This window comes from Opisthocomus hoazin, chromosome 1 (assembly GCF_030867145.1).
Source record: "Opisthocomus hoazin isolate bOpiHoa1 chromosome 1, bOpiHoa1.hap1, whole genome shotgun sequence".
In the NCBI taxonomy this organism is placed as follows: domain Eukaryota; kingdom Metazoa; phylum Chordata; class Aves; order Opisthocomiformes; family Opisthocomidae; genus Opisthocomus; species Opisthocomus hoazin.
In genome coordinates, this window is record NC_134414.1 from 89,950,911 (window position 1) to 89,963,045 (window position 12,135).

General features: G+C 45.2%; 1 protein-coding gene across 1 annotated transcript in view; it reads left to right on the forward strand.

The window, feature by feature from the left end:
• Positions 1-6,032: 6,032 nt before the first annotated feature.
• Positions 6,033-12,135, forward strand: part of GRPR (gastrin releasing peptide receptor) — a 34,459-nt gene continuing 28,356 nt past the window's right edge. Inside the window, exon 1 of the mRNA XM_009940650.2 lies at positions 6,033-7,029. Coding sequence (XP_009938952.2) covers positions 6,611-7,029 — 419 coding nt within the window. The 5' untranslated portion in view covers positions 6,033-6,610. The remainder of the gene's footprint in view (positions 7,030-12,135) is intronic.

Genomic DNA, 12,135 nt, shown 5'->3' on the forward strand with positions numbered 1-12,135 from the left:
GTGAAGTGATACGTCCAAGGGCTGATGCTCACAATTCAAGGTCTCATCATAGATGTTATTGCCTTTAGCATTCCTGCCTGGCTTTGCCAGCATTAGTATTTGATTAAAACACTCAAGTTGATTATGCCCAGATTTCGTCTACAAAGTAAAGTCTTTTAAATTGGTCCTGAGGTAACTGTAATGGTCCCAGTAGAGTTGAGTGCTCTCTGGCGGTAGGTCCTGAAAAAATGTGTTAGTAAGATGTGTTTGTAGCCTTGAGATTGCTGTTACAGGCAGCGCGGTGTTCTACAGTGTGTATGCTGTCCCATGCTCTGCTCTTCTCAGCTGTCCCTCCAGGCAAATACTTCCACAACCCTGCTAAGGGCTAGCCACCGAAGGGAAGTGCTGGCTCCGCTGACAGCCGAGAGCAGAAGTACCCCTTTCAGGAACTTTTTGTCCAAAGCGCTTGGCTATGAAGTGCCTTCCAGGGAGAATTAGGGTACTGAGAACAAGTGTGGCGTATGTGTACTTTCCTTGTTCTTTCTAATGCTCCTGTCCCCAGACTCCTTGCACCCAAGTTCCTTTTTTCCCTCTTACCCTGGAAAACCAACTGCATGGAAGAAGAGCATCTTCTTTTTCAGGTCCAGCCAGGACTTGTAATCTGGCTTACTCCCCCTCCACTGCACTGAAATTTCTTGCACAAGAGTCTGTAGTTCTTTCTTTTTAGCCTAATCTAACCTAAACTGTGCCACTAGCCTCACCTTCCTTGGCCAGGTAGTTACTTAGGAAGTGTATATTTGATTATGCGCTTAACCCAAAATCTTGACTTCCCCTGCTTTCGTCAGCTGCCCTCTTTTTTTTGCCCACTTCTTCCTTCTGCAGGATATTTGACAGCTTCTTTCATCTCCCCTCAGCTGTCTTTGGGATACTGGGATGATCATCCCTTTGTACCCTTCTTTGCTCCTCTGAGCTGTCCCCACCCACAAACTTATGTCTTCTGTTCATGCAGAGAACGTTCAAATCTCTATGACTTTGCTTTGCCTTGTCTAGCAGGATGGGAATCTTGTCCTGCAGTGTTTCCTTGGGAATGATCAGTTGCCAGCAGGAGCCCAGCATGGTTAAAAGAAATGTTCATGTTTTCTCTGCACCAAGGTGACAGCACTTTTCTTGACTGCTTATCACTCAAACCTGCTTTCTACTTGTTCCTCTCTCTGCATGCTCAAGTCTATCTGTCTTACAGGGGGGGTCTGTATAAAGTATGTGGGATGTACCTTCTCCTGTCCCTTTTGTAGCTAAAGTTTCTTGCCCATATGCCCACTATCTCATATCTTGCCTGCTACAGCATACTTTGCTGTCAAAAAATGCAGTGTTGCTCCTCCAATCTGTGCAGAGGGTTGCTGCTGATGTCATTTTCCTTGAAATTGTCTCATACCAGTACTCTTTGTGCACTTTTTTTCAACTGTTCCCTCCTTGAGACCATCTGCCACAGGCAGCACTCTTCATTCTCAAGTTCCTTCTCATCCATTTTTTACCAGGCACAGGCTGATTCATTGCTCCCTCTGGCCCACCATGCTACCTTACTCTCTCACTAGTTGTGTTTTCAGATGCCGTTATGCTTTTGTCTGTGTTACCCTTCAAGCCTGGCAGGAGATTCCTGTAAATAAGTAACTGCATGGTCTCTCCTTCAAATAATTCCTACTCTGTGAGCACGCATATTAGGTGTTACCCAGTTCAGACCCTTCCAGCTGTGTCAGTTTTTGATGATGATATGTCATGATGAGATGCTGGGAGTGAGTAGGGAATTTATGAAGTTCAATAACAAACTGAAGGAGTTGTCTAATTTAAGATGAATAAGCTATTTTCAAAAGCACAGTGGGAGCACTTCACATTGTGTGGCCTGCATCTTCATTTGCAGTACAGGCTGTGCATCCGCAAGTCTGCGCGATGAAGGAGAAAACTTCACAACATGTCATTTCCAGTTTTACATATGCAGGAAACCAGCACATAGTATCCACTCAGGGTACTTTTACAGTGTGGGTTACATTCAGTTGCCTCCCCAGCCCCTCTGACCTCCAGTCATGCAGGTGTAAGCCCAGATGACTGCTCAAATCACTGATTTACTGCTGTAAATCTGATCCCTGACATGGACTGGGTTAGGAAAATTATCCTTTCGTGAACAGCCATTGTTACCTTTGGTGAATGAAACAGAGTGGTGAACTGAGACACTGAGTGTGATATGAGCAGGTAGGGGCAACAGCAATAAAAATAAAGAATTTGCTTGAAGAGATTATAGGCTGGGTGCTTTCCACCACTTTGTTCCCTCTGGGAGATCAACAGTTTGCGTGAGGCAAATATTTGGTAAATCAGCGGATGTTGCACTCCACAAGACCAGCAGGGAGCAATCCCTGGCTCACTGTCTCCCAGCGCCAGTAATCCAGTTGTCAGGAAACAGCGGAGCCCTGAGCACAGGTTCTTCCCTCTGGACCATGGAAGGGAGTTTATCCATGTCCTATGAGCAGATTTGCAAGAGGCCACTACAGAGGAAAGTCATATTGTGGCAAGATAAGAAATGCGACCCCCTTGACAAAGAGCACATGCTCTCTGGGAGATGACCCTCACCTCCCCACCATCCCCTGGGTACTGGAGGTGCCTGGTGTGGGGGATGCTGCACGGGTTCCCACCCCAGTGTGGCTGGCATGCCCCTGCCCTCTGAGGTGATGGCTGTGCCAGCCTCAGGGTCTGCAGGTGGCCGCAGCGGCATCCTCTGGCTCCCATCACCAGAGTGTCTCCCGTGGGACCTCACAGGGGCTCAGAAACCCTCTGTTGCACTGAGTTTTCAAAAGTCCATTTAGGTATGTACAATAAATGATCAGTGTCTTTCAAAAGACCTTGGTACACTGGGTGTTTGGGCTCTTTGAAAATCTGCCTGTAGCTGTCACCGTGGCATCTGCAGCTTTCCAAGTGCCTTTGAAAAATGGGTCCTCATGTACTTTTCTCAATGCAGATCACATTTGTTCAAAACTCTGGCTCCCTTTCTGGGTGGTGAGCTCATGAGCGATGTAGGAGCTTAAATTTCATTACCTTTCAAATAGGTTTAACTGCTTTTGAAAATTTTACCCATCAAGCTCTTTTACAGATCTCCCCCATTGTGCTGGAAAAAAGCATCTATTGAAAGCATCTGTGGAATCTCTCATTGTGCAACAGAAACCCATTATAATGCAAGGCCAGGCTCGGGAAACCTGCATTACTCTATTCACAACTCTGCCAACAGCCTGTTAAGCAATTTCGTGCCAGTCACTTCTTTTTTTTCTGTGTGCATGAAGGTTACTCCACTAGTGAAATACGGGTAGTGATGGTTACCTTCCTCTGGAGGGAGGCTTGGGACTTGACATGAACAGTATGGCAGAGGTGTCTATGCTCATACAAATGCCCAGACATTTTGTCTGCTCAGGGAAGATAAATTCTAGGGTGACATGATGAAAAAAGTACACCATTCAGAATAAAAAACCCTCTCACATGCAGTTTAAGACAAGATGAAAACAACTCTGGGAAATGTCCACAACATTTCTCAATTACTTCTGGAGAACATCTGCAGGGTAGGCAGTTGTGAATAAAACCTGTGTCCTTCATTTTGGTAGTGGTCTTATGCCCTGAAACAGTCTAATATGTCTTATATAAATAATTAATGTTTTTATAATCTAACCTAAGTTTCAAACTTCAAAGGGTCTGGGTGTGGTTTTTTTTCCTTTTTTCACTTGTCTTTTCAATTTCTCATTCAATGTGGCCAAAAGAGTTTGTCCTAAAACCTGAAGCCTGGATTTGTCAAGACCAAAAGTTAGAACGCTGTAGCTGTAGACTTGAAGTGCTTCCTGAAACAAAATATGAACCTTGCAATGCTGAAGGTGAAGTGAATCTTCCTGGAGGTCATGAGAGTGCCTTTCACCTCTGATAGAGACACCTGGGACATGGTGATCTGCTTACACTCACCTCAAAAGAAGAAAAGAGTGATCAACACCACCATCAGCTGGAAGATAAGAAGTGGTTCCAGTATTAATTCCCTTGCCTCTCTTTGCTCACCCCACTTGCTACGTAGTGATATGAGAGATTTCAGTGTAGAAGAGTTTAAAATGTGATGAGTTATGACTTAGTGGTTCTATTAGAGGGTTACTGGCAATCAGAATATTTTGTTATCCACCTGGAAGAATAAAGGCTTCCACGAGAGCTGAGGAGAGCTAGAGCTGTTATGTCTGAGTGTTGGGTTTACAAATCCCAGAGTCACCAAGTCATTTGAATGAGAAAGGACCGTGGGAGGTCTCTGATCCCACCTCCTGCTCAGAGCAGGCCACTGCTGACTGTCAAGGAGGCTGCTGGGCACAGGGTCCACCAGGATTACACCGAGTAGCTGCTCCTGATGCCTGAGCAAGCAGAACACACAGGGTGAAATAACCCTGATTTTTGGCACAACACTCCCACTTCCTCCTCTCACTTCCAGTAATGTCCTTTCTGCTTTATCCCAAAGTTTGGAAAGCAAACAAGGGGAAGTATGTGTCCCTTTGCCATGCAGCCCCTCAGACCAGACTCCCAAATATCCGGGGGGAACTCCTGGGAGAGGTGTCCCACCATGGGTTGTGGCTGGGCTGCTCCAGTAGCTCCACGGTGCCTCCCCGTGCCTTCGGCAAGCCCAGCTGTGCCAAACACGGGACTGCCTCTGGCTGGCCTCTGCCCAACCTGGCAGCCTTGCCCAGAGCTGGCCCCAGCCCACCGAAGTGCTTTCCCCTGTGCGCCCTGATCAGACTGTGCACAGTAGCTCTGAGTCCTCTGCTTTTAACAGTGGCAACCTCACGTCTATTTTTAAAAGCAGGTTTTTCTCTGAAAGGCATACCAGAAATTTTGGCTTCTCCTCTGTTCCCTTGAGCTCTCAGCAGAGCACTCTTTTGGGTATGTAAGGAGTCCTACTTAAAGTTAAGGGTACACATAAGTCTTTTGTTGACTCAGAGTGAACAGCAGCGAAGCAGCTGAAAACACTGACCCTGGTCACAAGAAACAGCCAGAAAAACAGCTACTGAAGTCTACCGCTCAGAATCCCACCCTGGGACACCGTTCCCGAGCGCCTGGAGATTTTCCAGATAGTGTTTTCCAGATAGTGTCCTGAAATGTTTCCTTTATCCAGAAACTAATGATCACACTTCAGTGTCTGGTTTGAATCTCCTCCCCCCTCGCTTCCAAGTAATTCTAGCAGTTGGTAAAACATTCTTTTGCCTGCAAAAACGAGCAGTTGCAAGGGGAAGTGTAAATTACAGCTTCATTTAATTCTGTAGGCTGGTTTCCAAACTAACTGTGTTTCTCCACCATCCTTGTATATAATCATAAATAACCTGTCTGTTATAAAGCAGTAAGGCATCAGTAATAGTTATACCTTAATTAAGCTCTAAGAAGGAGAATTTTCAGACCATTATAGCCAAGCGAGTTTCTCTCTGCCATGTCTAGACAGTCATTACCTATAGATGCCAGTATGATGGGTACCTCATAGACAGAAATGGTTGCACTGAACGGTAAACTTCATCCCTAGCTCTTGTTGCCTCCAAATTAAAACATTAACACAGAATGTGCAGAGTTCAGACTGCAGGTGCATAGTGCTAATACTCATTTGCCTACTTTAAGGATAATGTTGGTTTTATCTTAATCACTTCATTTGCCCTGGGGGATGAATTTGGCTTCATATCATTATTCTCTTTCACTGGAATAATTGAATACCGGAGTGCAAACGAAGTACGTGTGCTCTTGTTTAAGAAGGTGCCATTGCTTTTCTGATCATGTTATTTGCACTATGAAATAAACCGATTACTTTTTTTTCTTTTCTTTTCTGGCAATGTGACAGACCTCGTCTCATGAGCTAGAAATGAGCAGATTTTTCTTCTCCCATCTGAAGCGAGAGTCGGCAGCGGTATCGGCGTTTCCCCCCGCGTCCCCCCGGGCGGCTGTGAGCCTGTCCAGCAGGTGGCTGGCATTCCCCGGCATCGCCGCCATCCTTACAGTCAGCCTGCTCTCGTCGGGGAAAGCAGGGGAAGAACTGACGTCCAGAAGATCCTGCCTATAGGATCCCAGCCGTCAGCGGAGCCCTGCTTTTTCCTCGCTTTAAACCCAGCCGGCAAGCGCAGGTGCTGAAAGCTGGGAGGGACTGGCAATGCAGCGTGACGGCAACTACCAAAAGTTCTTGCTTTTTGTAATTCCCTGGTTTTGGACTCAGTTCTGCTCGGCAGTTCTGAAGCTGGGAATTTAACAAGCTTCAATACTGAAAATGCCTCCCACTTACTGGTCTTTGAATTTGATAAAAGGCTTTCCAGAGCTGAGGAATACCTAACAGTGAGACAAGCCAACGAGGAAAAGGCAAGTTTCAGGATACAAACTATGCTAAAAGATGTTCTGCTTTCGTCTTGTGGAAACAGTACTGTGGAGTAAGCTGCAGTTGTTTTCTGGTTTATTTGTTGTCAAGATGTGTCACTAAGCAGTATGACTTTTAAACTCTTCTGACTATTTAAAGTCAGCAAGCAGCAGCAAAATTAAAGCAGGAAATTTTATTTGAAGATTTTCAAAGAAGAAAGTTGTCTTCTGAACAGAGCAAAGCAGGACAATGGCATCTGGAGAGTGCCTTCTGCTAGACCTAGAAACAGACAACTTCATTCTCTGCAACATCTCTGTCAACCAGAGTGCAAACCTCTCACTCCTCGGTGATGACTGGTTCTACCCAGCGTTCCTCTACACCATCCCCACCATCTACGGGATCATCATTTTGATAGGCCTTATTGGCAATATCACTTTAATTAAGATCTTCTGTACTGTGAAATCCATGAGAAATGTCCCTAATTTGTTCATCTCCAGCTTGGCTCTGGGCGATCTGCTGCTTTTAGTGACTTGCGTGCCCGTGGATGCCAGCAGGTACCTTGCTGACGAGTGGCTGTTCGGCAGAACTGGATGCAAACTTATCCCCTTCATACAGCTCACTTCTGTCGGGGTGTCAGTCTTCACTCTCACTGCTCTCTCAGCTGACAGGTAAGCTGGCTGCTGTAGCCTTGAAAAGAAGTCTGCACAATTACAACCCCATAAAAGGCATGATTGTGAATCCATATTTTCTGGTAACAAGTAAATTTTTAACCTAATGAGGGAAAAAGAACAACTTCAGTTAATTTCTGGTGGTTATAAGCGCACAACTTGCAGAGGATGGAAACTGAACACGGTCTTTTTTTTTGGTAAACTAAATGTTTGTGCAGTTTAGGTAATAGTCTGTCTTAATTAGAAGAAAAACAAGAGCAGATCAAGTTAAAGAATAGAGAGAGAAAATACCATTATTGAAGCTCTGTTGAAAGACAGCATGTTCACATTTGCCAAAAAGATAGTTGATCCATATTTCATGAAGTGTGAAGGCACTGCAGCAGCAATATAAGGTGCAGTTAAAATCAATTCTTTCTAGTGGCTTGCTTTCTTAAGGCTAATTACATGTGAGGCAATATTTCATGAAATATGTTCCAAATATTCAAATGAGGATGCCTGAAGCCAGGCACCTCAGTTTGCTATAGCCAGTATATTACCCTTGATTAAATGGTTTGTCCCTTGTCCGATCAAAACTGATCTGTGCTGTGGGTTTGGAAACTTTGTCTTCCAACAATGTTTGGTAAAAATAGCATGTAATAGCTATGCTATTTTACAATAAGAACAAGTTTGACTTTAGAAATTATAAGCTTCTACTATGCCAGCTCCCTTTTAGATTTCTGTGAGGCTTTGGAAAACTGTCTCAGAGCATTCAGATTTAGATCAAAAAGACATTTCAGCTTTAATATTCTTTGCAATGTTGAATCTTACCTTTCTGGAAAGGTTTTAAGTAATTATTAGACTGCTGGCTTTTGTAGAAACTCCAATGTACATAAGAGAAGGCAGGATATTTTGTTTCTAATTTGGATGCTTCAGAAAGAGATTAAGGAATAAATTGTCACCATGCTGAAGTTATAAAATCTCACAGAAGTACCAAGATTTCCAATGAGAAAATTGTAGTTTTGTTTTGCTCAGAGAAGACCTTGGGATTGCATTTCTTGGTCACAAAGAAGTGAAACTAGGTTTGCTTTAGGTAGTGCCTTGCATACCACTCTGTGGCTCTCCTCCTAACATCCTACTTTAAAACATCAGACTGTTTTAGTTCAGTTTTCGAGGTAGTTGGTACACATATTTTGATATACAGCATGTGGTCTCAATGAAAGCAGATGACTTCATGCTGTTTCAGAGACAGAACTGTCAATATGTTTATTAACTTCTCCATGCTGGTGTATGTATAAAAATAGGACTGTCTGCCCCAATAGCAGACGACAAACAGGCCTATGTGTAGACAAAATTCTTCAAGGAGTTTGCTTTAAAACAGCTGGGAAAATAGGAAAAGTGCACAAATGCCCATGTAAAGGACAACCTACACTTTCACTCCTGAGTTTCATGTGGTGGCTGCCCCTCTCCCCCCTCCACCTTGCCTGCTCTGAACAAAATGTTAGGAAAATAATAAGTATTTCTCCAAGAAGCTCATCTTTCCAAAGTTGCAATGTAGGTTGTTTTAAAGAGTATCAGGAAAAGAAAAATGCGTCATAAAGAATATTATGTTAGTGAGATTCGTTGCTATCTGATCACGTGCCACATAAAGTAAACATTGTAAATGCTTTTACTGAGCAGCACATCAATAGTGTTTTTTGCCTGACGTGAGTGAACAGAACAGAAGAGCAGCTGTGGCAAGCTTGGGATTTGGTGACTTGAAATTCTCAACTCTGGCTTTATCTAGATCCTGTTAACCATCGTGCTGCACTGGCAATCGAATGTTACCACACTTTTCAATGCCACTTGGCTATAAGGGAGACAGGCATGCCTGTGGGAGAAGATTTTATGTTCCCATTTGTAAGGGTTCGTTTTATTCTCTTCTAATGCATTTGTTGTCCACTGCAGAAGGAGAAGGTAACAAAAATTTTACCTTTATTAGATCTGTGAACCTTAAATGCTGTGCATTGAACCACAAATGGGCCTTAGCCATTACGTTTACTGAACTTTCTGGTTTGGTATATTAACAACAGTGCTGGGATCATTTTGTTACGAAATAGTACAGTCTAAATTTTTGCCAGCTCACAGTCTGTTAGTCTTAATTTTCTTAAAACTGTCATCCTGTACTCCATGACCTATTATTAATCATGTTAGAATCATTAGGAAAATAAACTTAAAATGTACAGGGAAAACTTCCAAGAAGAGACTTGACTGTGACCAGCATGGCGATGCCTGCCTGGGTCTGTGAAGGGACTGGCAGCCCAAAGCCCTGCTGTGGCCCCTGGGGCAAGGAGATGCTGACCCTGGCATCTGGGGTGGTTTCATAGATGACCGTTTCTGAGGTCAGATGTCGCACTGCACGAAGGATGAACAGCAGATCAGCCCTGCAGAGAAAGACCTACAGAAGACAAGGGCATGGTGGTGAGAGCAGGGTAGCACGAGGGCTCAGGAGTCCAGCATGTAACGCTGCTCAGGCATAGCTCATCTCACTTGGCTTTTGCTGTCTGAGGTGAGGAGCCACTCCAGGATAGTCAGCAAGGTGTCCCCTAGTCCATGGAGAGAGACACTTCCAGAGGAGACAGAATAAATCACTGTGTCAGGGATACCTATCTCCCTCCCTGAGTGTAGAGGAAGCCTTGCTGTTCAGCACAGATTAGATGCCCATATCTGTGATGGTTAATGGTCAGTGATGTGAACCTTACCTAAGATGCTCACGAGGCATGTGAATGTCCCTGTTCTCATGAATCAAAGCCATGGACCACGGGAGAGAACAACTTCCTAAACCATGTGCTGTGAGTAGCATCACATGGCACTGTCTCTGAGGAAAGGGAGACTTGTCAGTGCACCACAAACCTTTTGTCTGTAATTCATCTTCTTCAAAAAAAGGTAATAATACCTCAGTTCCAGTGTCCTTCCATTGACAAAAGCAAGTGGGAACAAATGCTGGCATAACTGAAGATATTGTGGTGATGCCTGGAGAGACCTGGCATGTCTGGGATCAGAAATCTGCTGTGTAAAAAAAAAACATTGGAATGTGATAAAACTGGGTCACGTCCAAAGAGGTGGCCAACAAAACACAACATAACAGTGGGTAGGTGTGATGGGCAGATACAGTACGAGAGAGAGCGGTGAAACATGTATGCTACGTGTTACAACAACAGTACAAATCATCTCATAGAATCATAGAATATCTCGAGTTGGAAGGGACCCATAAGGATCATCAAGTCCAACTCCCTACTCCTCACAGGACTACCTAAAACCAAACCACATGACTAAGGGTATCGTCCAGACACTCCTTGAACTCTGACAGGCCTGGTACTATGAACACTTCACTGGGGAGCCTGTTCCAGTGACCAAAAACTGTCAGGGTTCTTCCTCTCAGGGAAGAATCTTTTCCTAATGTCCAATCTGAACTTCCCATCACAGCTTTGTTCCATTTCCTTATGTCTGCCACTGGTCACCGGAGGGAGGAGATCAGCAGCTCCCCCTCCACCACCCCACTTGAGGAAGATATAGACAACGATGAGGTAGGTTGCCCCTCAGCCTTCACTTCTCCAAGCTGAACAAATGAAGTGACCTCTGCGGCTTCCTGGTTGTTTTGGATCACCTTCGGAAGATGAGTGGCCCAGTCTTGGTAGGTTTTTGCACAGCCCACATCATGGGTACACAGGAGTACCTTCCTGAGGCACACTTTTATTCTTTCCATTTCCTCTGTCCCATGTGTTAGGCAGGGTTAATAATACCGGATCTATTATCTCCTGTTGACTGCTAGCACTCAGCTAACTTGCAGCCTCCACCACGGAGCACCTAAAGCTGCTCGATGGCTTGACCCACCGAGACCTGGTGGTTGTCCAGATGATCCACTGCTTACTTGAAAACTTTTCTCAAGGAGAAACAGAGGGACAAACTGCTGAGTTCAGCTTTTCCTGAGGCAGGAGCCTCCCACCCTGCAGGGTGCTCTCCATGCGCATGGATGCAGGTGAGCATGCCTGCACAGGTTTGGTTAGGTAGGGCATAGCCAGAGGATCCCTGGGTGCTGAGGTCGGCTTTGTGTATGATCATGAGATCGCATCAGGCTAAAGTTAAATTATTGGAGACAGTGTGCAAGAAAGGGCAAAAAGGAGTTAACAGTATTAGAAATGGATTTTCTGTAGGACTGCTCCGCTGCTTGCAGAAGCTTGTGTCTGCCTAGCTGCGTTTGCAGGAACAGTGGGAGCTCTTGCCAAGACCTGTTTTTCCCACGAGCTTCACAAATCTGCAGAGCAGCCAGGAGAGGGTTAAGGCCTGTGGTGTGCTTACAGCCACCCTCCAGGAGCGATAAGGCGCCCAGGGCTGAGTATACAAGAGCAAGGAAACAAGCAGTCGATACATGTGTATGCGTGTTTACGTGTTTTAGAAGGGCTGTAAATGAGGCTGACAGGGGAAGGACATCTGTCTGCCCTGCTGCTCTGCTCTGTCGAGGCAGTGGATCTCTTCTGCTACTCCTCAGCTCATCCTGGCAAAGAGGGAGTTCGGGTTCGCCGTCCAGCCTGCCCTCCTCCTCCTCTTGGGTGCAAAGGGAAGGGTACAGAGGTGCCCGTGAGAGCAGCAGCACCTGGGCAGCTAGCCCCGGTAGAAAACCGAAGGCTGGCTGGGCAAGTGGCAGGAAATTAAGGAAAATCTTTGCACAGTAGGAGGAAAAGCAGCCCATTTAATTGCCCTTGTCATGGGAGATGTCTTTATTTAATTGACTGTTTCTCCCATGACTGACAGGGTTTATACATTTGCATTTGAATTACCCAAGCTGTCAAGCCCTGATCGTAGTTCCCCACTGTTTTGCTGACATTGTAAAAAATCGAAATGCCCTGGTGCTCATGCAGTGAAACCTTCCTGAAGTAATGCTGTTTTTACAAGCACACAGCAGAGTAAGTGTAAAGCATAACTGGAGTTTACAAGAAGCATCTTTACTTTAAGCACCTCGGATTATCTGAATTTTAGCGCTGAAATACTGCAGCAATGCCTGCCAGCCGGAGCTGCCTGCTGGCCGGTGGTGGAAGGGAGTGACAGTGTAGTGAGACACATGGGGTGACAATAAGCATGAGGTTAGGTGGC